The 24,258-nt window shown below is 45.7% G+C and overlaps 9 protein-coding genes across 9 annotated transcripts; 6 read left to right on the plus strand and 3 right to left on the minus strand.

Annotated features, from left to right (window-relative positions):
- Positions 1–269: 269 nt before the first annotated feature.
- On the plus strand, positions 270–1,964 carry C8R40DRAFT_1206516 (fructose-1,6-bisphosphatase; the record flags this gene model as incomplete). The annotated part of the gene is made up of 7 exons (XM_046233164.1): positions 270–316; positions 369–497; positions 553–808; positions 858–931; positions 982–1,081; positions 1,143–1,412; positions 1,465–1,964. The coding sequence occupies 7 exons, from the start codon at positions 270–272 to the stop codon at positions 1,594–1,596; spliced, it is 1,008 nt and encodes a 335-aa protein (XP_046082946.1). The 3' UTR covers positions 1,597–1,964.
- Positions 1,898–2,856, plus strand: C8R40DRAFT_1120483 (uncharacterized protein). Its single transcript, XM_046228771.1, has one exon. It carries the CDS (start codon positions 2,230–2,232, stop codon positions 2,845–2,847), a length of 618 nt encoding a protein of 205 aa, XP_046082947.1. The 5' UTR covers positions 1,898–2,229; the 3' UTR covers positions 2,848–2,856.
- Positions 2,857–4,225: 1,369 nt separating this feature from the next.
- C8R40DRAFT_1053851 (uncharacterized protein) lies at positions 4,226–5,421 on the minus strand (the record flags this gene model as incomplete). Its single annotated transcript, XM_046224891.1, has 2 exons — positions 4,226–4,627; positions 4,684–5,421. 2 exons carry the CDS (start codon positions 5,419–5,421, stop codon positions 4,226–4,228), a joined length of 1,140 nt encoding a protein of 379 aa, XP_046082948.1.
- Positions 5,422–5,570: 149 nt separating this feature from the next.
- C8R40DRAFT_1053904 (ATP-dependent peptidase) lies at positions 5,571–8,758 on the plus strand (the record flags this gene model as incomplete). The annotated part of the gene is made up of 17 exons (XM_046224894.1): positions 5,571–5,951; positions 6,009–6,426; positions 6,477–6,539; positions 6,593–6,729; positions 6,781–6,869; positions 6,921–6,998; positions 7,049–7,300; positions 7,359–7,471; positions 7,541–7,610; positions 7,661–7,730; positions 7,792–7,869; positions 7,917–8,006; positions 8,062–8,161; positions 8,224–8,297; positions 8,354–8,448; positions 8,505–8,571; positions 8,630–8,758. The coding sequence occupies 17 exons, from the start codon at positions 5,571–5,573 to the stop codon at positions 8,756–8,758; spliced, it is 2,304 nt and encodes a 767-aa protein (XP_046082949.1).
- A 1,595-nt stretch (positions 8,759–10,353) lies between these two features.
- Positions 10,354–13,756, minus strand: C8R40DRAFT_1053910 (uncharacterized protein; the record flags this gene model as incomplete). Its single annotated transcript, XM_046224895.1, has 20 exons — positions 10,354–10,653; positions 10,707–10,887; positions 10,945–11,051; positions 11,105–11,197; positions 11,258–11,443; positions 11,508–11,679; positions 11,742–11,811; positions 11,864–11,982; positions 12,038–12,132; positions 12,185–12,282; positions 12,346–12,458; positions 12,512–12,608; positions 12,663–12,786; positions 12,843–12,959; positions 13,011–13,130; positions 13,182–13,373; positions 13,425–13,502; positions 13,553–13,599; positions 13,649–13,679; positions 13,730–13,756. 20 exons carry the CDS (start codon positions 13,754–13,756, stop codon positions 10,354–10,356), a joined length of 2,367 nt encoding a protein of 788 aa, XP_046082950.1.
- Positions 13,757–13,836: 80 nt separating this feature from the next.
- C8R40DRAFT_536930 (uncharacterized protein) lies at positions 13,837–15,138 on the plus strand. Its single transcript, XM_046235375.1, has 3 exons — positions 13,837–14,482; positions 14,534–14,607; positions 14,668–15,138. The coding sequence occupies exons 1-3, from the start codon at positions 13,918–13,920 to the stop codon at positions 15,019–15,021; spliced, it is 993 nt and encodes a 330-aa protein (XP_046082951.1). The 5' UTR covers positions 13,837–13,917; the 3' UTR covers positions 15,022–15,138.
- A 203-nt stretch (positions 15,139–15,341) lies between these two features.
- On the minus strand, positions 15,342–17,824 carry C8R40DRAFT_1072271 (glycoside hydrolase family 5 protein; the record flags this gene model as incomplete). Its single annotated transcript, XM_046226438.1, has 14 exons — positions 15,342–15,399; positions 15,467–15,638; positions 15,702–15,812; positions 15,866–15,975; positions 16,032–16,122; positions 16,189–16,323; positions 16,382–16,614; positions 16,674–16,953; positions 17,009–17,095; positions 17,151–17,348; positions 17,401–17,410; positions 17,465–17,529; positions 17,585–17,637; positions 17,688–17,824. 14 exons carry the CDS (start codon positions 17,822–17,824, stop codon positions 15,342–15,344), a joined length of 1,740 nt encoding a protein of 579 aa, XP_046082952.1.
- Positions 17,825–19,629: 1,805 nt separating this feature from the next.
- C8R40DRAFT_1024399 (uncharacterized protein) lies at positions 19,630–21,012 on the plus strand (the record flags this gene model as incomplete). Its single annotated transcript, XM_046223058.1, has 1 exon — positions 19,630–21,012. A coding segment is annotated over one exon (1,383 nt), but the record flags the coding sequence as incomplete, so codon positions are not given.
- Positions 21,013–21,655: 643 nt separating this feature from the next.
- C8R40DRAFT_1174303 (subtilisin-like protein) lies at positions 21,656–23,988 on the plus strand (the record flags this gene model as incomplete). The annotated part of the gene is made up of 13 exons (XM_046232162.1): positions 21,656–21,844; positions 21,905–22,369; positions 22,425–22,550; positions 22,599–22,798; positions 22,856–22,895; positions 22,948–22,999; positions 23,115–23,153; positions 23,204–23,278; positions 23,332–23,611; positions 23,663–23,721; positions 23,778–23,808; positions 23,866–23,879; positions 23,936–23,988. 13 exons carry the CDS (start codon positions 21,656–21,658, stop codon positions 23,986–23,988), a joined length of 1,623 nt encoding a protein of 540 aa, XP_046082954.1.
- Positions 23,989–24,258: the final 270 nt, after the last annotated feature.

The raw sequence follows: 24,258 nt of genomic DNA on the forward strand, positions 1-24,258 counted from the left end.
TACCTTGTTGCTTAGTGCACTCCATCGTTACAAATTACTCCCAGCATCCAGCGGCTCTTATCGATCGACGCTCCAAATTCACATGTTGACGTGACCCGGACGTGACTTACTAACGGGCCGGCGAAGAGGAACAACTAGAATCCATTATCCCGCCTCAACCGTTTCCTTCCGCGATCCACTACTTATATCGAGGCAAAACCAATCACTCGAACGACCCATTTTATTCCCAATCACACTTTTCTGCATTATCGACCCATCTGTTTTTGGAGATGGCTACTGAATCTGTCCCGAGCTCTGAGATAATAACACTCACCAGGTACGCAGTCATTGCTTTGAATGGCTAATCCTTAGCCCCACTTATTATATAGACATGTCCTGCACGACCAGATGCGGCTTGGAGCTGCTGCCACCGGCGATCTGACTTTGCTACTCACTGCCATCCAAGTCACCTCCAAATTCATCGCGACCAATGTCCGGAAAGCTCGTCTGATCAATCTGTAGGTTCATTCTTTTCCAGATGTACGTTATAGAATGCTTATTGATAGACAACAGGATTGGTTTGGCGGGTGACACAAATATTTCAGGGGACGAACAAAAGAAACTCGATGTCCTCTCAAACGATATCATGGTCAACTCTTTGCGCGCGTCGGGCAAGACGGCCGTTCTTGTCTCAGAAGAGCTTGAGGACGCTATCATCATAGAAGAAAAGAACAGAGGAAAATATTGTGTTGTCTTTGATCCTCTTGATGGAAGTAGCAACATCGACGCGGGTGTTAACATTGGAACCATCTTCGGAATCTATAAGCTCGTGCGTGGACTGATCATGTTAAGCTAAATTCTATTCATGAAAGCTTCAGCGTCCTAATTCTGAGGGTTCAATCAAGGATGTGCTGAGGCCAGGTAGTGAAATGGTAGCAGCTGGATATACCATGTAAGCACATACGTTCTTCTACTATTACGTCTATGTTTATCATCATGAAGGTATGGATCGTCTGCCAACCTCGTTCTATCGACCGGTTCTGGGGTCAATGGTTACACCCTCGATGCCGCCCTTGGAGAGTTCATCCTTACCCATCCCGATGTGTGCATTGCTTTCACATTATTTATCCCTCACCTTCACCTTTTCACCCACGCTTCTCCAGATTCAAATCCCCCCTCGTGGGAAAATTTACTCCTTCAATGAAGGAAATGCAATGTTCTTCCACCCACCAGTGCTTGAGTACCTGAAATCTATCAAGTATCCTGCTTCCGGAAAACCTTATAGTGCTCGGTATATTGGCTCGATGGTAGCCGATGTCCACCGAACATTTCTCTACGGTGGAATCTTTGGTTACCCGGATGACAAGAAAAATAAGACCGGAAAACTGCGATTATTATATGAGGCATTCCCTATGGCATTTCTCACGGAGCAGGTGGGGTTGTTCAGCCCATTATTAGGATTCCTTTACTGATAGGTAATAATAGGCTGGCGGGATTGCGACCACAGGCACCAAGCGTATTTTGGACATCGTTCCTGAAGGCATACACGAGCGTTGCCCGGTTTTCCTGGGTAGTAAAGAAGATGTGCAGGATCTCATGAAGTTCTATGCGGTGTAAAGAATATCTGATTCCAAATGTAGTACATACTGTGTAATGATTAATCTTCTGTGCATAAGGAAGCCGTACATAGAAGCGGAAGCCGTACATAGAAGCGCCCATTGGCGCTTAATATTTAACTGAAACGCCGGACGCACTCATCAGGAGTCAAGAGCTACGCTCATCATCGGCACACTCCTACATTCTACGTACTCCTGTTTGCCACTTCTTTTCGAAACCCTCACTAGTGAACATTAGTCAAGATGGACGAGGTGAATTTCTGCGCAATAAAGATTATACCATTTTCTGAGCTACAGACGGCAGTCTGTCTCCCTACGCCGTAAATCTGTAAACAAGCGTCGAGTCAATGTTCTCCTTTCAGAAGATGAAGATGACCAGGATAGCGCTCCATTTTCTCCGCCTCAGAAAAGAACACGGTACTCTAGGAGTCCAACTGAACCGGAGGAAGACATATTGATTGACGTGGATGATGACCGTAGCGAAGGTCTCTTGTCCCCTTCTCGTAGCTTTACCCCACCTCAACAGCAAAAGTCATCATCCAAGAAACGCGAAAGTTATCCAAGCTCTACAAGGTCTCGGGAATCTAAGAAACGCTGGGCGGACGATTCGGGCGATGAGTTTGATGTTGGCGTTATGTCGGACGATTTGGGAAGAGGGATTCTAGACGAACGTGACGACGATGAAGAATTTGTGGATGATGTCCCAAAGAAGGGCAAGGGTAAGTCGTCCACCGCGAAAGTGAAGGGCATAAAGGGTGGAAAAGGCACCAAGAATCCAAGAGTAAAGGGCAAGGGACAATCTCAAGAGAAGGAGATCACAGTGAGGGATGAGCGACAGGGAGTTGCGTCTTCATCAATGAAGATACGTATCAAGCCCTCTGTGAATGTCGACGCCGTTCCTGTCACGAATCCTGGCATGGGTTCTGTAGCACCCGATGCAGAAAAAGGTGACGGTCCTATCCCTCAGAAAAAGCGCAAGCTTCCATCTATCAAGAAGAATAAGACTGCAGCCTCCGGGACTCCTACCACGGTTGCGAAGCCTACTGCTTCGATAAATGCTTCTTCAAAGACAACTATGGCGGATGGTGTTCCCTCCACCCCCGCCGCAAGGGCATCAGCTGGTTCACAAGGAGGCGACTTCAATCTCCAGGACCGTAATGTCTATGAGATGCTTTTCAAAAGTGTGCGTACAGTTGTATATATCCTCCTTCATTTATTGAATCTCGTGCAAAATTTAGACGGGCGGAAGTAATGCTCGCGCTGGCAGTCTTCGGGAGAATGAGGAACGTAGAAAGTACCTCAATAGTCTAAGAGAAGCCGACAAAGCCAAAAGAGCTCTTGATGCGGTAGGCCTCGCTCTTTAGGTTCGCCTTTTCTGACTGACCCAAGCTCAGAAGCAGATGTTCGACCTACAGGCACAAATGGACAAGATATCTGCATTCGAAGATCGTCTTAGACTAGCCAATAGCTGTGTGCTTTACCCTAACATTCTTGGTGCGAAGATGAGGGAAGCATTTGAACAGGGGCGAAGAAGGCGAGAACCTCAGGGAGAGGGGGGAAATAATGCCATGGTTCGTTTATTGCTTATTCACGATATATGACGCTGATTGTGTCAATTCAGAACCTATCTATGTAGTCTCGAGTACATTCGCGTATCGATATCAACCAAATATTGACCCATGTGCAGACCCAGTGTTTTGTCACCTACATATTCCTTGATTTACTGCGTTTGTTTGCTGTGAAGCAGACCCTACTTTTGAAAAAGATATGTTTTTTTCATTCCTCGAAGCACACGACCTGTCAACTTTGAGAATCGTGATGATAAACGAGATCAGAATGTACATACAGCGAATTCCTTTGGAAAGTCCAGAAAAGTTCCAGGCGTCGCGGATTGAAGGATTGAAATATGGAGTACTGTATGTACTGCGTGGGTCTTCAAGTTTGAGCTGTTAAGTATAATCAGTGTACACTTCGGCAGGCTCATATGTCGTACCGAGGTCACAAATGAATACATCCTCACATGCAGTGTTCTCCAGAATGTTTGTCGTCATACCAGGCCATACCACGCTGTCCAGCTTCATTTCCGAGGAGTTGTAATGTGGAAAGAAAATCATTCTTATGTATGTTTAAAGTACATATGCATGTTGAAGTTGAGAGAACTTGTCATTCAGATCCCGCGGTTTGGCAAAGGAGCGCTCTGATATGGAACGATTGACGGTTGAGAAGAGTAAGTTACCCAGTTCAATCTAGAATAATCCGATGCAAGAATTAATTAGACCCGGCAAGACTAATCATTGCACTGATCTGGGATTTTTACGAGAATCCTTCGGGCTTGAGCAACAACAGACACATGCATAAATGAAGAGCCAAAATCAGCAGTCGACGGGAACACGAGGTTACGAGACCTTAGAAGGCAACTTCTTGGCCATATGGGAATAATGGAAGGAAGCCCAGAATGATGATCACTAGATGCCAGACTATCCTCACTCGACGCACTCGTCGAGCAGAGTCGTTGGTTTCAGATAAGGGGTTCTGACATTATTACCCTTTCTCCATTCAATCATCCGGGTAAACCAGCGCTCGGGAAGTAGTACAATAGAGTACGATACGGTTGATGACCGGTCAAAATCCTAATTCGATGCTTCCGCGGCAGAATGTATTGCTTTAGCTATTTGGTCAAAGCAGGCATTGAACCACCCGTCCCTCGAATTTCGATTGGTGGATACAGTAACCTCATTCAAAGAGGTCTTTTGCAGTAAGGTGACTAACGAGACGGGTTGATTATTCAGAACTGACAATCGATTCCGAATGTTATCAATGACCCCCTTCAGCATATTTAGTTCTGTTGTAACAGAATCCAGATCCTGAGGAGAATCCAAAGCGGAAATGAGTTCATCTACCGTGCCAAGGAGGGCAGGAGACAACGGTGCAAGATCGTCCAAGGAAGAATTCGATAGTAAAGTAGGTGTGGACAATATATCAGATATCACCCTTTGGTGAAGGATATTGCACAGTCGTAAAACTATGAGGACCTCACGAAATTGGGTGAGACGTTGATTTAGTTTTGCAAAGGATTAACAATATTCACCTTTTGAGCTACTTTCAGTTCTTGCTCAGTGAGAGGCTGACTGGGTTCTAGCCCAAGCTCGTCCCAACCGTCTTCAGATTCTGTGGTAATTCCGGACTGTACATCCTCAATCATTTCGACTACTTCTCTTACGCCATCCTCAAGCGCACCGGCATCCTTGAACCAAAGCCGGCGGACAGCAGTGAGATTATTCTCTGATAGACCACCATCTGCGTGCCGTGCTATATCTATTACGCTGTGTACGGCGCCTGTTCTCACCAAGTATTCATCTCCAGTTCTAGAGCGTTCACTAGAACCTTCGATCTGTAGAAATACTGTGGTCAAAGTTTGCACAGTCTCCACTACGTCAATCGCCACTGAAGCCACTTCTTTGGCGAGTGTCGCGCCGTGAACGGAAGCATCAAACATACTGACGCAATGTGAAATGGCGGCGATGTAGTTTGATAGATCTTGTAGTGGGACCAAACAAGCAGAATATGTAGGAGAAGATGGCTTCAAAGTCAACGATAATTTTGTGACGGATCCATATACAAGAGATAACAAGGAAAGTAGATCTTGATGTAGAACAGGCAATGGAGGAGGATCCTCGGTGGATTGTGGATGATTAAATATCGAGTCTCTAGCGGCTTTGCAAGTTTCTACCAGAAGTTCGATTGCTGTTATGGCTGAAACAGCTTGAGCAAAGGAACAAGCTGAAATAGATGGTGACTTGCCTTTTTGTTGGTCATTGTTGGTCATCGTTAAAAAATTAAAGAGGAACTTCTTCCAAACTTCTTCAGTCAGCTAATTTACGGCGTCAAAATTCCCACGAATACAAATCTTCGTTTTATGCTGCCGCCTTGTGTGCGTAGTTCAAAATTCTCTCCTTCAATTGCGTCTGATGTCCAATGCAGCTTTGCAGCTCAATACGTGCTTCAGCACGACCTTCAATCGCTCTTAAAATTACTTCGACCCCGGTATTCTCATGGCGCACTCTGTCGACCTCCTCACTCTTGCAGACACAACTAAGGACTATACGGCCGCTACCTTCCAGAACTCCACTCACTCTCTTAGCGGCCCGGAATATCTCTCTTAGCTCCCTATTCTCTCGCAAAGCTACAGTCCCATCTCCTACTGTTGTAGCAAACATCACTCGCTTGGAAGCAGAGGCAAATGTCTATCCCCACGATGTATCCAAACAAATGGCTCTCTTCGATGCCCTCTTGGACACCAAGCTGAAAGCCTCATATGAACTTATCATAAGCCGCTGGGAGAAAATGTGTGAATTTGTGTGTATACATCTTTGCAGTGTTCAGAAGTTACAATGTATTCACGAACGTCTTCAGGATCCATCTTCTCCTTTGCTTCATTCAGAGGAAGCTTTCCGCGTCTATATCTCGTGTCTCGTCAATACTGGTCAGCAAGCTGCCGTTAATCCGGCCGTTCGACGTCGGGATAGTCTACTCAGCGCACATCCGCTATCCGGGTCTTCGACGCCTGCATCTTCCGAAACAACGTCTGGCGCTCCTTACTTGGAAGGGGAATCGGCAGTGTCTCCGACTACAGAAAGCCCGGCGCCCACTCCTTCTACCGCTGTCAAAGTTTCTTCCAGTCACGACATTGCTCAAAGTGTACTCTCGGGAATGAAAGATCCCGTCCAAAACCGTACTCCTCTGAAAAATGTTATTCCACCAAATCCTCTGGCATTAGCGACAGGTGCAGCTGCTACTCAAGGGTCACCAATAGAAGTCACCATTGTTGAACGTTTGTCGCACAGCTCCCTCTCATGCCTACTACGCTAAATTTTCACGCAGGCAAAGCATCTTGGGTACCTCGTCTCGTTAGATTTGTCGTCATCGTTGCAGTCACTTCTTTCTGTATGTCGTGGTTTTCTCTCTTTGATCGTCACATCATTAAATTTCTACAAAAGTCTTCCTCGTCATTTTATCTGTTTTCTTTGAGAATAGTGGTTTGATGAAGAACGCACCTCAGCAAGCACAATTTGAGCCGACTCCTGGTCAGACCGTGACATTTAGTGATGTTCACGGGGTAGATGAAGTCAAGGACGTAAGTAATGCAAAACGTCCTTTTTTGAATATCTTCATTGATAATTAGTAGGAACTCCAAGACATTGTTCTATTCCTAAAGGATCCTTCTGTGTTTGCTAGTTTGGGTGGGAAACTCCCGAAAGGTGTGCTCTTGACTGGGTATGTTTTTCTGGTTAGTACATCCTTGCAGCATCACTCAACATTTGTCAGTGCTCCCGGAACTGGAAAGACAATGCTCGCAAGAGCCGTCGCAGGAGAGGCCGGCGTACCTTTCTTCTTTGCATCTGGGTAAAATTTGTCTATTTAGATTGCATCATGGCTGGCTTATTCGAGTCTAGTTCCGACTTTGAAGAGATGTTTGTTGGAGTTGGCGCGAAGCGGGTTCGAGAGCTTTTTGCGGCCGCTAGGAAGAAGGAACCCGCCATTATCTTCATCGATGAAATTGACGCCGTTGGCGGCAAGCGTAACAATCGACATCAACAGTACCTGAAGCAGACATTAAACCAACTGCTCACTGAGATGGATGGCTTCAAGCAGTCTGAAGGTGTGATTGTCATTGCGGCCACTAATGTCCCGGAAACGCTTGACCCGTTCGTACTCCCATACGTACGGAAAATCTCGCAAAGCTTAAACCGAATCTTCTGATAGTGCACTGGTCCGGCCTGGTCGATTCGATCGACACATTGCCGTACCTTTACCTGACATTCGTGGGCGTGTCCAGATATTACAACACCACATGAAGAACGTCACAACAAGTAGCGGTAGGATTTGTTCTCGTCCTTCAGGGTCCCCTCGACTAACTCTGTTTGTCGAAACTGTGATTCTTCTAGATGTTGAGACCATGCAACTTGCACGAGGGACACCGGGATTTTCTGGTGCTGATTTGCAAAATATGGTCAAGTAAGTTTCCGAAATCAGGTATACGACTGATGACCTTAATTTCGCTATAGTCAGGCGGCTGTCAGAGCTGCAAAGGAAAAGGCTACTGAAGTAAATTTAAACCATTTTGAATGGGCTAAGGTTCGGTAAATCTCGTTTTTGAACGGTCTTCCCATCTCAAGGCAGATCTTGTTATCATCAGGATCGAATTCTCATGGGCACTGAGCGAAAAAGCGCATACATCGACGCCAAGAACAAATTAGCGACGGCCTATCACGAGGTTCGTTACAAATAGTGTGTTCTGTTCGATGCTGATTTCGCTCCAAGGGAGGGCATGCTTTGGTAGCATTGTACACTGATGGTGCTATGCCTCTTCACAAAGTCACTTGTATTCCTCGTGGTCATGCTCTTGGTTATGTAGATCTTGTTCTAATCAACCAACTTTGACAAGTGTAGTTGACATCGCATTTAGACTTCAATGCTTCCCGAAAACGACCGCTTTTCTATGAACCACAAAGAATTTCTGGCGGGTATTGACGTCTCCTTGGGCGGTAGGGCTGCAGAAGAAATCAGTACGTTCTTTGCCATCTATCCATATATGTTCTCTCATTCTGACCAACCACTTGTTTTGTAGTTTATGGCGAAGATGGGATAACCAGTGGAGCAAGCTCTGATATCAGGAATGCCAGCAGAACCGCTAGGCATATGGTTAAGGCAAGTTTGTCTCATAAACAACTTGAGCAGGAAAACCTAACAATCAGTAGGACTGTGGATTCTCGAAGTTGGGACCTATATATTATGACGACACCGTGGATCTGAGCCCTCGGAGAAAAGACGAAATCGAAGAAGAAGTCAGCAAGTGGGTGGTCTTCCCGTCCGCATATTCCCTTTGATTCACTGGTGGTCATTGTACAGAATCATCAAAGCAAGCGAAGCCCGTGTAATGGATCTTTTGAAATCCAAAGTTGGTGAATTACATCTGGTGAGTAATTGATATCTTTAGCCTGGTTCTTTTCAATACAATGTTCAACAATTTCTAGCTCGCACAAGCTCTTGTCGAGCACGAGACATTAGACAAAGACGAAGTTCGCCGTGTTATCAAAGGTGAACGTATACGGGCCATATCAGAAGTTCTAAAGGACGAGCTTGCAAAATCCTCAAACTCGTGATAATCGCCTGGTCAACGCTACGGCTGGGTCTGCTCGTGATCTAAATCCAATGTATGCAGTTGAAAGGTCTTTTCACGAATCTTTTTGGGCTCCCTTGTGCTCTGAATCTGTTTGCATAGATAGTTTGCGCATGTGCCGTCGAATTATTGTGAGTATCTTACATGAAACTTAATAAGGATACCTTTTTCTGGATTTCTGGATAACTAATCAGGATATGATTTACCTATTCGAACCCGGGGACGTGGGTCAAAGCCCAAGTTGCACAATCCAAACCTGATTCAAACGTTCTCGACTTAATGCAGTCATGTCTGGCGCGCACGCTTCTCTGGGAGTGTGTTTATCAGCAAGCATATGCCGCAGCATCTCAGGGTATAAATATATGTCTGTCGCGCAAAGATCCTAAAGTGCTTGACATGCAGACATAACTTATTACTACTACTTACATGTACACCGAGGCATGCGCTTACACAGGCTTACACATGAATGCCGAACTGATGGAAGCAGGATGGAAAGGAGAACACTGATGTGTCCCCTTTAGGACTAGTACGGGTATTCTTCACGCATCAGGAACCTTGTGAAATCGAAGACACACATCTTCATAGTCGATCCACTGGAAGACTGGCATTCAATAAGCAATGAAATGGTCCATAAACTCAAGAGTTCGAGCGAGGATTTCGAAGCAAAACAAGGAGAACAAGAAGAGAACCTGAAATGAACCTGAGTGCGAACAAATATATTTCCAGGTCAACTTCATCGTTGATTACTTCGGAAGGGGACTCGTGGTTTGCCACGGATTCGAGGGATGGCGCTACTATTCAGAGACTGTATAAGGAAAATCAGAGTGTATCATCTAAATTAGGAAATAAATTGAACCATGATCTCAGATATCAGTATTTTTTTTTCAGGTCAAAAGATTCTTCCTTGGAACCTTTACATGTTCATGCCATAACTGCCCATTATCGTCATTCTTTTCCAGAGTTTTTTTTTTCAATCATCCCTTACGACTATCCCAAGGTCGGGCCGTACAGACAATATTAGGCAGTTTGACCGTTTATAAAATGAACTTGTAGACTGCTGTGGACGTAGCTTTGAAAGAGATCCAACTCCTGCCCTTGTGCGTCACTATTCTCTTCGTCGTTTCACTTTCTCTTATAGTTATTCTACCTTCAGTATTTCTGAGCACGCCCAGCAGCACCTATTATTCTCTGAATGTGTCATCGGCAGCTCAGATTCGTCAAATCCACGGCCTGTGGCCACTTGACTTTTACTGGAGAAACCAATATCGACTGTCGTTCTCGTCATTGCCACCTGAGTACTGCGCACCCGTCTTCTTGCGGTTCTCAAAGGGCCCCTTGCAATTGTAAACGATATTACGACCAGCCAGAACGAAAAGTCACCAATGAGGTGAGTTCCCCAGTGAAAAGTCGCGTGGCTCCTCTGTTCATCGCGATGAGTAGGTCCCAGGGAAATGCGCACAGTGTTCATGACGATCGCTTATACGGAATGCCACGCCCACCACGACTTGCCCACGACTGTCCGTTTATATTATTGATATTCCTATGTATCTCTCGGTCTGTATCATAGAGTACTTCGAGTCAACCGTCCATCTCGAAATCAATCATCATTTGGTCACTTATACCCCCATCTCCGTATTCCTCTTCCTCGTTATGTTGTTTCTCAGCCTCAGCCGCCTGTTTCGCCTGTGCTTTAAGGATATCATCCAAGGTCCACAATGACACGCCGGTTTGATTTTCATTAGGGTTTTGCGAAATGGTGCGCATGAAAAGCTTCGACAAAGTTAGAGCCATGTCTGTTGAGAGATTGGATGCAGTTTCTGTGATATATTGATTTATCCAACGAGGAAGTTTTGCTCTCTTGTCCGCTCGAGCGAAACGCTAGAATATTTGCAAATCAACACGATTGAAAACCCACTCCATTCCTTGCTAACCTTGTCTGCGAAGACCATTAAACCCCAATCGGTCTTTCCTCGCAAGACACGCCCCACGCATTGTGCTGCGTTTCGCATCGCGTCAAATCCTAAAAACTCGGACTCCCGTATTCGGTAAGCATCTCGCAGATACTCTAGTCTCGCTTTCAGAATTCGGCTTTCCGTATACTGATATGGGACACTAGCAGCCACCTTTGATCAGTATGTGCAAATCCAAATCGCAAGGCGAAAGTCGCACCCGAACATAATGACAGCTCGACCATAATTGTGGTCGAAATCGATACCTTCGGATACCTTACCTCGTGCAACTGACAAAAGTACGGCCCCGCGTCCATTGTCACATGCCTGTAAAAGTCGTAGAAAACCGTGTCCAGGCAGATGAAGCGAAAAACACTTACTCGTCTGTAATTTTCTAATGCAATACTGGTTTCGTTTGCATCGGGGGTTTCAACGAAGATTAGTTTGTTTTTCCAAACCTCGTTTAAAATGCCCTAGAAGTGGACAAGATACACTAAGGACCGATACGAATAATGAATAAAATCGCGACAGACCATGTCGTTCCAAGCAGCAACAATCGATTCCATATACAGATAGCTTGGAAAGAAAGCCACAATACCATCGGGAACGATTTTACTGTACTCGATGAGTATGCTGCCGAAGTTGCGAACAACTGCGGGGTCATTTCTGACTTCAAATCGCGAACTGATTGCAACTTGGTCACTCCCGCGGGTAATAACCTTCACAAGGAAATGTAAGAGTTAAAATTTCAGCGAGAACAAGTTGTCTTGGAACATAACAGACCAAAGGTAGGAACGCGTTACGTGTTAACGTCATAGGATATGTTTCCTGTACGACTGGCGTAAATTGTAGCATTTTGGGATACATATCCAAAGGTGAAATCGTTCCAGAAGTTATTACCACGCTACTGAAGCGCTCAAAAACAGGTTTAATCGCTAGAGAGGGATCGAGGCAGCTGGAGGGATGGGATGCAGTTGATGTTAATTCTGATACGAGTTAGTACCAAAGGTGACTAACGTGAAATGAAATATGGGATTAGGAACTGTTGCAGAGTCCGTCTCGAAAGGCTCCAAAATAAGTAAGAACCCTTTAAGATCAATTCAGCAATTTCCGGTAATCTCGTGGGCCGCACTAAGTACCTTTTTCGTATGTTGAGACTAACGTGGCGAAGCTAGCAACCTTTTGTAGGGATGCATGTTCGTCCAAACGATTTAGCTCTAGTGTTCGTATCAAAGACTGGAGACGTTCTGCACAAAATCTGATATGTCTCTATATCAAGAAGAGAGAACAAGCACGTCGTCGGAGCTACTCACCGCAAAGGCCGCCGTTCGATATAGGTTATGTCTTTGAGGTGTTGTAAAAAGGAAAGAGGTGTCTCTGCTACGACATGTAGAACACGCATTCTAGTCTACGTTCAGCTGAGTCACATTGGCTGACATTCCGAAATTAGCGGAATAAACCTTCAGATACTCCACAAAACGCTTCAGAAAAGCGACGAAATGTTCGGCTTTTCTGATATTTCCAGGAATAGCTTCATGTAGTAGGTCGTCAGGAAGGACTTGAGAGTAGCGGGTTTTTGATGATGGGTTTTCAGTTTCCTTAATGAACGGAAGAGTCTTACCTGGTGTGGTCATGAAGCCGTCATTGTCTTCCGGATCTTCAGAGCCTTCTTGTAGTCCTTCAACCAACTTTGCATATTCGTTTTGCAATTTGGCGGCATCGGTCACTTTGATTCTGAGGATGAATTCAGATTGAATTACACAGCGAAGAATAATATTCCCACTAACTCCTCAATTTTGTCGCTTAGCTTGCCAATACTCCGTGCGGCCGAGTCTAGCATAGGCCTAGTAAGATCGATGCTCAAAGACTCGATACAGACGTTATCTATTAATATTGGCGTCAGTTATTCATAATGCGAAGGGAGTGTACGTGTCTGACCGATGTTGTGAGCCTCGTCAAAAACAACGATTGCATCTTTTGACATTTCTTTGGAAACTTGCTCCGCAACCTTGGGGTCCAGGAGATAATGAAAGGAATAGATTACGATATCAACAAAAGGCAGCTAAAATGGCCCTCAGGAGATTTACAGTAGTGCAATAGCTTCTCGGAAGCGCGCACCATACGACGAACAGTAAAATATGGACATGTTGTGTTAACTCTCCCGTGTTGCAGAACGTCCGCTAACGTCATTATGCCTCGGGGTACTAGATTCCCCGGTTCGAGCTTGCCAAGGTTCTACAAGGGATGTTTCTACAAAGATTCATCTTGATGGGGAAAAGAGCGGACCTCATGCCAATCGCACAAGTCGACTGAACCGGGGTCTGCTCTACCCTTTTCGCAAACGGCAGAATTCGTGAGATCACGACATCGGGCATCCACAACTTTGCCCTTCTTCTCCTTTGAAACCTGTAGATATAGTGAGAGTCAATCCGAAGAAGCTGTATAACTAGTCGGTACCTCCGGGTGAATACACAAATTCTTTCGACTCGTCAGTCCCAATCCTGTGAAATTTTGCTCCTTCTCCTTCTCTTCCTCTGTTTCAGCACATGAAATACGATACGCCATCAGTCGTTTCAATTCCGCCAGCGCTTTCTCGATTTCGGGGACTGTTCGCGAACAATAGATCAGTTTTCGACGGGTTGGGAAGAACTATCGATGATATGAGCAGGCTCCCGAATAGTGTACGAGCTTGTGGCGCACCTGTTGGTAGGAGACAATGAGGGAGAGCAACGAGACTGTCTTTCCAGTCCCAGAAGGCATTTCTAAAACACAATGTCCCTAAACAGTATATTGACGCGACATGATTTAAAGCGTTGTGCCAATCTTACCGTAGCATCGAGAGTCCGCTTGAGGTCGCACATGTAGGCATATTGTTCTGTGGACCCCGTAAAACTATGAAAGTGTGATCTTCAAAGAATCCATACCTGGATAAATTCGGTCGTAGGGAAAAATAATCTGCGGTATCTAATGAGGGACCTCGTCACTGCATAGCTAGAGCGCCTTACAGGCAGATTGTCAATGTGGAACTTCATTTCAGTGTTGGTACCGCACAAGCATAGAAATCTTGTGTGCTATAAAAGTCAAGACAAGATGTAGAAATCGTGCGCTTATACGAGCGCCTAGCAATGCTCCAGCTTTGCTACATACTCCGAGCCTGCTCCGAACGGTCGCCACGAAAATCAAAGATTCAGTCATGGACGACACGTCGTACTTGAGTCAATTTCAACATGGAACAACCAACGCTCACCAATATCCTCGCGTCCAATCATCTTCTGTAGCCTCTGCTCATCGATATCACCCTTACAACGATGAACTCATCTTCAATTCGAAACGTGCCCATCCGGTCTCAAATACGTCTTCTGAATACAACCAGGCTATCGCGAGACATGCGCAAGAGAAAATAACCGCAGCCCTAAAACCTCGAAATCAGGCTGCTCTTGCCCAAACGCCTGGTCATTTCTTTCAAAGGCAGCTGCGGCAACCACAGTCACAGGTTCACGCGTCCACACATCCCTACCAGCCCTCTTCGCATTTGTCTCACCTTTTACCTGTGTCAGAACGCGCTCACAGACCAACTCAAAGCTTTCCTTGCTCTCAGGCTAGCTCTGCCATTACTTCAGGTCCAGACATTGGAAATACAAGAAATACAGGAAACGGCATGACTCTTGCTGCTCCGATACCAAAAACTTTCGCGGCTAGGAGCGAAACGGTGCTGAATGCTTTGGTCGCTACGGAGAACAAGCCGCATGTAGCTCAAGGTAAATCCACATTGTGCTTCAACGCTGGATCTAACGCCTGGTCGTTCGAAGGCTCACCAAGTTTCCCACTAGCTCAACAGCTGCAGCGGAAGTTTATTGAAGAGCAACCGCTTCACCCTCTTCAGGTAAATAGCACGCATATATACTGTTCGATCGCTTTTCTTTGACGCGTTTTGACAATTCAGAGTCAAGTCCATCGTGCATCTGTCGCGTGCACCGAATATCAACTTGAGGGAAAGGAAAACTTGGGCTATTCGCTCTCCAACCTAGAAGATGTCCATGGCTGCTGTTCTTCCTCGTACATTCGAGATAGTTCTACCAGAATGACCTTTGACGGGACCATGAATGCCCACCACATCGATTCACTCGAACAAAGGAAGTCTAGTACAGCGACAAGTCTGAAGAAACCAAATATCAACTCAGGACAGATACGGCCAGTGTCCCCAGCTACAATGGTCGCGTTGACCGAACCTATACTTATGTCTTGGTGCTTGGATAATGAGGCTGTACAAAGATTAGCGAAGGCTACGGGATATTAGCAGACTGTTGAGCTTTTTGTCAGGAATCAGACCTTCATAGAAAACCGACAACGCTCTTTACTATTGACAAATGTAGGACCCAAATAATTTACAGGTGTCTACGCAAAAGTTCTTATAGTACAAAGCTCGGTGCATAACTAGTTAGTCCTTTCTTCAGAAGTACTGTATGTAAGTAGATAGCGTATTTTCCATTATCATATGAAACGTGAGATGAAGCGTCAATATTCAATTGCATGAAGAATCAGGATGGTTATTCCCGACTTGAAACTTCAAGAAAAGAAAGGGGGAGATTGAAACTCCCCACGAACGACCATGCCTTATTAGGTGCTCGAAACAGATTGGACGGCATTCTGAAGGATGGATTGGACAGTGTCCTCTCTGTGCATCAAAATTGCGTAAGTGGAAAGCCAAAATAGAATACGATAGTATGATCAAATCAACGTACCCAACCCCCTGGATAGAGTAACCGTCGTTGGGCGATTCTCCAGTTGTGTCGTCGTTTGAGCTCTCCCCTGTGGTGTCGTCGTTGGGGGAAATGGTAGTGTTAGCTTGGGCAGTCAAGTTGCCTTGAGACCATTGGTATTGTAGAAGTCCAGATACTCCAGAACTGATACCGGCTATTAAACAAATGACATATCAGATCTATGTACCTTAAACCGTGTATGAGGACTTCAACTCACTATTCAACCATGTGGAATAGGCGGTGGCCTGCTCACTGTCCGTAACACCGAAAGTTTGCGTAGAATTTGCGCTCGCTGAGGAGCTCGTGCTGCTAGCCTTTGATACTGTAGCTACAAAAAATAGGTCAAACAAGTTGCTTCATCCAAGAGAGGAGACCACATACATGTCGTGTCAGAGGCAAACGGAGCTACCGTACTATTGAAAGGCACGAAGTCAGGAGCATTCGTCTGAGTCACCAAACCGAAGCCAAGAAGCGACACGGGTTTATCGAATCTGTATTCCATAGTTGGATGTCAGAAATTCCCTTGATAGAAAGATGTTCTACGTACTGCTGAGCAAGTTGACCGTGGGTGGTTATCCAGTTGATTCCAGTCTGTAAAGTATTATTGAAAGCAGAGAGGCTGGGATCGTCTGGACCATCTGTCAAATTTTCTCCGTCAGAATTAAAGATCCAAAAGGCCGGCAGCGAATGAACAATGGACATACAACTATTTTGATCAGGGAATAGTTGGAAAGAACCAAACCCAATCTGAGGAATACCAAGAATGTCCTCGCTATCAACGCCTTGAGACCCATCGAACGCGGAGCCAACGCCCTGGGAATCACTTTGACGTTTGGTAGCTTTGATGAAGAAGGAAACACGATTAGTCAAGGAAGAGGGGTAGCACATGCGACTTACGAGTAGAAACCCATCGACCACGAACACGGATACCCTCTCCCTTGTCCTGTTCGGACTTAGGTAGTAAAGCCCTAGTCTTCTTCCATTGCTCATTGCGCTCCTGGATTATACGCTCTCTGGTCAATGGCTTTGCAACGCTGCGACGACCGACAACCGCTCGAGCAGATGGTTGAGATGGTGAGGTTTGTCGAGGGAAGAGCTTCGGACAGCCGATACATAGGAAGCCTTGGGTCCTAAAAACGATACACACATATATATATGTTATAAAGGAATGGCGAAGGTATTGACATACCCTGAAGAGATCAAGTGATTGGGATCGAGCGCTTTTATGTGTTGGGCAACTGTCGAGTGCCATTGAGTGATGGTCTGGGGAGTGCATGTCGCAGATGCAGCAACCGATGAGTTACACCTTGCGTCATTGGCAAGTTCCCAAGCAAGCACTGCAGGACTGTCAACATATCGAGTGACAATCTGGGTAGTGTAGTTCATGAAAGCATTTAGTACAGTCTGATTCGTATAAAATTCGTCGTGGTTCTGGAGCCCAAATTGGCGAACATAAACATCCATTCCACCTAGTTACGTTCAAGTTGAGAATTTGAAAACGATGATGGATAAGGTTGGCTTTACCATAGTCGTTACTGAGGAAATTTCTGGGACGGGAAGCATTGAAGGTGTCCACGACCGCGCGACTTTGAACAGAAGACTTAAGACCATCTATTATTCAGATCAGACGGTTGAACGATGTTTGAATGAATAGTATAATTTTTACCGATGGATTCAGTCAAATTGTCAGTGGCTAAAGGCGCCCAATTGTTGGTCAAAGTGAGTAGAACATAAATCCCGAAGCTTTCGGCATGTTTTATGATCATGTCGAGCTTTTGAAGACCGTTCGCTCCGGTATTGACAGAGGTAGTGCCATTAGCGATAAGTTGGAACCAAGTCCCGGTCTCAGGGATTTCAGTGACATCTATCTTCGATTCAGAACGGTGGAATTTTGTAAAATTTCGAGATAATCGCACCATTGAACGCCTGCCAAAAACATCAGAATTGAGAGAAAAGACACAGAGTTCGAAGGATACGCACCCATGCCCTTACTACTTTGATTCCAAGAGCGGAAATATTTGAAAAAGTATTGATAATGTCCTGTTCTGTAAATTTCTGGTAAGGATAATGGTACAACAGCGACATTAGACGATAACACACCTTCATTCAGGGCTTGCAACCAATACGCATTGGTTCCAATGATAGGGAATTCACTGATCAGGACATCAGCTTTTTGGGATTAGAGCGCACAAATCTGACGCACCTTCCGTTAACAAAGAATTTGGAACCTTGGGTCGTAACAAACTGTGAAGAGTCGGCTCGTTTCACAGTCTTGGTAGGCACTGTGGCAGAGCTCAAGAGAGCGCAGGTCAATAACGAGAGGACCTTCGTTAGCTGCATAGTTGCCTATGTGCCGTAGGGGAAAAAACGACGACGGAACGTTCCTAAAGTGCGTGCTCATTTAAGTACCGAATGAACCTACATCTGATCATCTTTTCCGAAATCTCGGCAGTCACAGAATAATTCAATTCATACACACGGTATGTTTGGAACACTGCCTTAAGCTCTGTTGAGCGCCCACTTGATACATAGATTCCTCTCGGTTCCTCTCTTATCCAGAATCGAAGTTCTTTAAGTTCTTGAACGTTTTCATCTCGTTAGAGTCAGTCGGTGGTGGACTTAGGCATTTCGGCCCTTTTCAGGACGAGGGTGCTTTGGGGTGGACTCTGGTGGACTGAGTGTGGTTAATATCAAGGCCGCCCGTGAGCGCAATAGGGTCGGAGGTTAGCTTACTGCGTGGCTGTGTTGAAGATCGGTGGCTAAGTACAACAAGCAGGCGCGAAGAATGCTCCTCGTTAATTTACAAGCCTAAAGTTCCAATTCCAATTCAACAATCACTGTTTTCCCTTGTCACCCTGATCTCGACTTTAGCAGACTTCACTCCGTGAAAACCTCCTAGATGTACCGCAGACGTACGCCATACGGTAACCTGCTGTAACATGTTGCTTAAAAGCGCTTTAATTACCGCTAGGTAACTTGCAATACGGCAAGCATTCGACCAGATTCCAAGCGGGCTTGAATTTGCGTGACCCCTAGCCAAAACTGCCAGGAAGAAGCCAGCTGCAGGGATCATGGGACATGGCTGCAGGCTGGAAAGTTTATTTGTATTCAGTTTGCATTTGTTCAATGTTGACGGTGTAAGGGAATAGTGGGTAGTGCAAGAAGCAATAGTGAGCATGTATGCATGAAATTCTGTACTCAATGTACACTCATTAGAGCTTATTAGCAGCACGTCGAAAAGTTGCTCCACGTCGAAAAGATCCTGCGATAAAGTCGAAAAGTGTGACGAGAACGTGATCAGCATTAGCGTTGGTTTGTCTATATTCTATGTACTGTACAACTTCTAGTAATTGCTCGTACGACATAATTTTTTGAGGAGAGGGTACACGAATATGACAGGCTTTGATGGCCTACACGGATGGATTGTTATAGCGCAACCGGAGGCTGGGCAACTTTGTTACAAAGGGTAGAGGGCGGAACATTCTTGAGTTGTGGTCACAATGTCAGTAGCGTGATCAAACCGTGCTTTTTCAAAGCATGACTGTTCATTTTTCGTTTTCAAAAAGTTTTCGACGTGTTGCTAATAAGCTCTATTCCTGTCACTGTGGGGATGAGCCAATGTCTTCGCGGTGAAAATGTAGAGAAAATGCAAGGATTTTTACCAAAATTCATCAAAAATCCTGGGCACGAATTTTAAAACTTTTCGTGTGGCGATTATTGTGAAGCTATCGTGAATTTGGCGGGGGGCCGTGCTTATTTTAAATTATCTTTTCATAATTTTACCATAACCTCAGCTCAATTCCTTCAAAATATCTGCTGCCATATTTTTGTACATAACCTCGAGATAAAACCCACATTTTCGCCTCGAGGAAATCGGCTCATCCCCGCAGTGTGTACACTTTCGAGCCTATCCTATGAGCAATGATTAAGTCGCGTGCAAAGGTCATGCATTGTAAGCCGCCCGTGACATTTCCGACATTGATTCCATACATGATGCTATCTTCTCAGCCATGTTCAGAGCGAGGACTGTGCTACGAGCAACAAGGACGTTAACCCTACGTCCAGCCATAAATTCTTCTTTCATCCGTTCCAATTCTTCAAATTCTTCGCGGCCCGAAGATCTTCCACCTGCTCAGACTCATTCTGTACAAGAGGGCTTTGCTCAAGGTCCAATCTTCGTCCTTAATGTTGCCAAACGCTTCATCAAATTCTTTATCATTGGAGGAGTGTCACTTGGGCTTACCACTGGCCTTCTTTTTGAAGGCACTCATATCTGGGTAGAGAACGTGGAGTTTGCCCTTCCCCAGGATGACGAGGAAACGAGGAGATGGGAATGGAATTTAGAGAGAGAGAATTGGACAGGGGATTTAGAGGCTGCAGGGACGGACCCTGCATTAGGCATTCGCGGACGACATCTAGTCCGAGCAGCTTGGATGGCACAACACTGGGGTGTGGATCAAAGTACAGTTATCGTAAGCTCTGACTCGGTCAAGAACGATGATGGGCTGCTGGGTCCACGAGGTCTAGTCATCATCGATCCACGCTTGGTCAGAGCAGAAAACTTTCTACGTGATGTGATCCTCATCGCCGAGCAGAAAAGCATCGAAGGAAAACTTCGGCCATGGACGATGACCCAATTGCTTAGCCTGCATGCTTCGGTGCTTGATAGAATGGGATCTGAATCAATGATAACTGCCAAAGCACAGTATGAGCGCGCGTGGAGTGCTCAACCTTTCATTGCCCCACAATCTGCCCGTATTGCATTGAAACTCGGTGACCTCAATCGCCGGCTGGGCGACGATACCGGGGCTTTAGCGTGGTTGAATCGTGCTATCCATACTACCCCGTCTCGGTCTGAGAGTTCTGGAGTTCCTCCGTCGATGCCTTCGTCCCCTTATGCCCAGCGTTCCCTCTTATACGCACTCTCCTCATTGTCTGCTTTCTATGCGACGACAGGAAAACTCACTGAAGCTCAATCCACCGCTGAAGCGTCACTTGATCTCATTCGATCCGTCCGTCAGCCTGAATCTATCGTATCTATTTCACCACCACATGCTCTCCATGCTCTAACGTTACTCCAACGTTCATCGGTTTTGGCTATCCATCTTGCCGAAGTTCTTTACGCCCAAAACAAACCCACAATTGTTTCTACTCAATGGCTATCGACTGCTGCGGAGTCTTCAGAGCGAGTCATACGAGTACTGACTGGATCGCCATTCAACACTGGTACTGATCGGGCTTTAGTCACTCCCGCCAATACCATTCAACCCTCATATTTAAATAATGCTTCGCTGAAAAGGCCTGCGACTAGTCTTTACAGAGACTCCAGAAGGACGGCTGCAGAGGCATGGAATTTGACAGGCATTCTATTGGAAGTTAAGGATCCTAAAGCTGCACTGGTCGCGTACGAACATGCCGTTCATCTTGCGGGGAGCAGCGAGGAACATGGCAAGCCCGCAGACAAAACATTGAAAGTTGACTGGGAAATTATATGGGGCAATTATACACGGCTCAAGTCAAAGATTCAAACTTAGGCTTGGGTAGGTATAGGTGCGAACGTAATTGTTGTAGCTGAGTTGGTTTATGTGGAAGGACTGTTTATCGCGACCTGGTTTCCGGAAAGATTGGCACGACTTGATATGATAGCTAACAGAGGTATATATCGTCAAATGGTTTGACTAAGCACCCTATCATTCCAAGTTGGTGCGGTCGAGAATCATGTACAGTATGAGGTTTTGTCCCTCCACAGGCGACCATTCCAGCTCGAAGAACCAATACACGTGATATCTTCTGATTATGAGTGTTTTATCCACCTCAGTCTGGGATTCACGCGTTGAAACCGGGATAATACTTCGACTCTTCACAACTTAACTATCAACATCTCTCTTCTAAACGAAATACTGGTACCGGTTGCTATCTCAACGTTCAACAGTCAGCAAGTGTACTCCGTTCTCAGTATATACTTACTCAACTGTTATGGAAAACCATTAAGTCAACCCTTCTAGGCTACGACTTTTAAGAAGTTTGTACTTATGTGATATCTACATAGTTCTCTCCATTCTCTAACATATCATGAAATTGCTCCTCTGGATCGGGATATCAGGATTTATCACAGTGGGGTTACCTCTGCTCCAGGGCGTCCATGCAAGTAACATTTTGAGTCGCCGTGCCATGGCGGTCCACGAGAGTCGCACGGGGGTCCCCACACATTATGCTCGTGAAGGACCTCCTCATCCAGAAACCCTAGTCGACTTCCGGATTGCGCTTCATTCGATTGATAGGAGCGGCCTGGAAAGAGCCCTTTACGATGTCAGTGTTCCAAGCAGCCCTCTTTATGGAAAGCACCTCAGCACAGAGGAGGTAGGTTCTCAAGGAAGTCCGCCACGAATTTATTAACCGTTTGACGAATACGTTATGCAGGTGAAAAGCTATACTTCCGCTTCCCCGCATTCATTGGCAGCAGTCATCGAATGGCTTGCCGAATATGGAATCACAGACGTGCAACTCGAAAGCACTGTCCATGATTACCTGACCTTTTCTGCGCCTGTCCACGCAGCAAATGATCTCTTCGATACCGACTTTCATTCTTTCGTCCACATTCCTTCCGGGAAACGCGCTATCCGCACTTTACAGTATTCTATCCCAAGGGACCTTGTTTCCCATATCAATGTGATTCACCCAACTACTTCCTTTGATTTGGCCAAGCCGTTGAGTATATCCGTCTCTTACGGCAAACGATCATCGGAATCTTCAAACTTGAACTCATCCTGCGCTGACACCATTACTCCTCAATGTCTTCAAGATCTGTATGATATTCCTGCGACTCCGGCCACTCAGCCCTCGAACAGAATCGCTGTACCAGGGATGATCGAGTACTGGGCCCAGGTCAGTGAACCAGCGCGTTTGTCCCGAGACCAAATCTAAAACCGTATTTTTGTAGTATGCCGACCTTGAGGCTTTCCTCGAAAGACTTAGGCCCGACATGCCATCGAATACAACGTTCTCAGTGGAGGCTATAGATGGAGGAACGAACCCACAAGGTCCAGAGTATGCAGGATACGAAGCAGTACGCCCATTTACTTGAAAAGGCGCTCCTCACTCATGCGCAAGACAGAATTTAGACACGCAGTATACGGTTGGATTAGCTACAGGTGTCAACACTACCTTCATATCGATCGGCCCAAATAACACCGATGGTGCTGCTATCGGTTTCTTGGATATAGTGGAATACCTTTACAATATGACTGACCCACCTCAAGTTATGTCTATGAGTTATGGATACGAAGAGTGGTGGCTTACTCCGTCGCAAGCGCAGTCAGTGTACCAAGAACTCGGCGTTGACACAAGCTGAAATTCAATCCTTCGCTTTAGGCAGATCTGTGACGTGTATATGGCTCTAGGTGCTCGTGGAGTACTTGCGGTTTTCTTTTCATCATACCTTCTATTGAAAAGGACAAAATCAGGTTTCACTAATTTTCGGATCGGGAGATGGAGGCGTGAGTGGTGCAGAGCGAAGTGAGTGTCCAAAAACTTGGTGTCACTGGTTCAAATTGGATGTTCCAACTTTCCCCCATTTCAATCTCCGTTCCTTTTACATTCCTATCTATCCCAAATTAATGCTAATTTCTAGATGACACCTGCACGGAGTTTTTACCGGCTTTCCCGGGAGGTGAGCACAACTCGAATCTTCCAAAGTGAGGTGTTGACGCCCAAGTTGAGGTTGTCCCTATATTACCTCTGTGGGTGGGACATACTCCATCAATCCTGAATTATCCACAAATTTCAGTAGCGGGGGTGAGTACTATCAATTCTTTATCTCCGTTTCCCAATTTCATGTGTTTCTGCAGGTTTCTCCGGCTACTTTGCTCGACCGTCCTATCAAGAACAAGCTGTAGCACCATTCCTCGAAAATCTTGGCGATACCTACTCTGGCTTGTTCAACGCTAGTGGACGTGGTTTCCCCGACATTGCTGCCCAATCACACAATGTCGAGATTATCACTGGAGGAGAGACTGTCTACATCAACGGAACTTCTTGCTCTGGACCCATCTTTGCGAGCATGGTGGCTCTCGTCAACGATCGTTTAATAGCTGCAGGAAAGCCTGTGCTAGGTTTCCTTAACCCATTGTGAGTGAAGTATGTATTCATCAAAATACCATCCTCATTGCTCCGAATCAGCCTTTATAACAATACGCAAATATTCACCGACATCACAGCTGGCTTGCCAAATGCAGGGTGTAGGTGTCTCATTCAAAGTTCGGTTCCGAACTTTAACAACTCTTTCCCCTCGTAGGTGGTACAGGCGGCTTCAACGCGACTACCGGGTGAGTACTGCAATATCTGAGTCCCCATTATTTCATTTATTAAATATTCATAATCAGATGGGACCCAATTAGTAAGTACTTCATCGAATCGACGATCGTATTCCCTACTAGTACTTACACCAAATAGCCGGTTTGGGGACACCGAACTTCCTCAAAATGCTTGAAGCTGCTGGCTTGTAGAGTGATGAGTATGGAAGCTTGCTATAGCATCCGACCTACTCGGTATACCCTACGGACTCAGATAGATAGATTATTACACCTAACAGTCGGTGTGGACACCCGAACAATAGCCAGCTCAACTTGCGAAGAGAAGGTATACTGCTGGCCGGATGCCAAGGCAGAGCAAAGTAGAGGTACACGTACACGGGAGTAGATAAAGTTGTAGTTAAATGATTATATACCAGCTCAATCTTCAACACGTCCTCCTTGTCCATTTACTGCTGTATAGAG

Source organism: Lentinula edodes (assembly GCF_021015755.1).
Source record: "Lentinula edodes strain Le(Bin) 0899 ss11 chromosome Unknown C8R40scaffold_35, whole genome shotgun sequence".
NCBI classification, from domain to species: Eukaryota; Fungi; Basidiomycota; class Agaricomycetes; order Agaricales; family Omphalotaceae; genus Lentinula; species Lentinula edodes.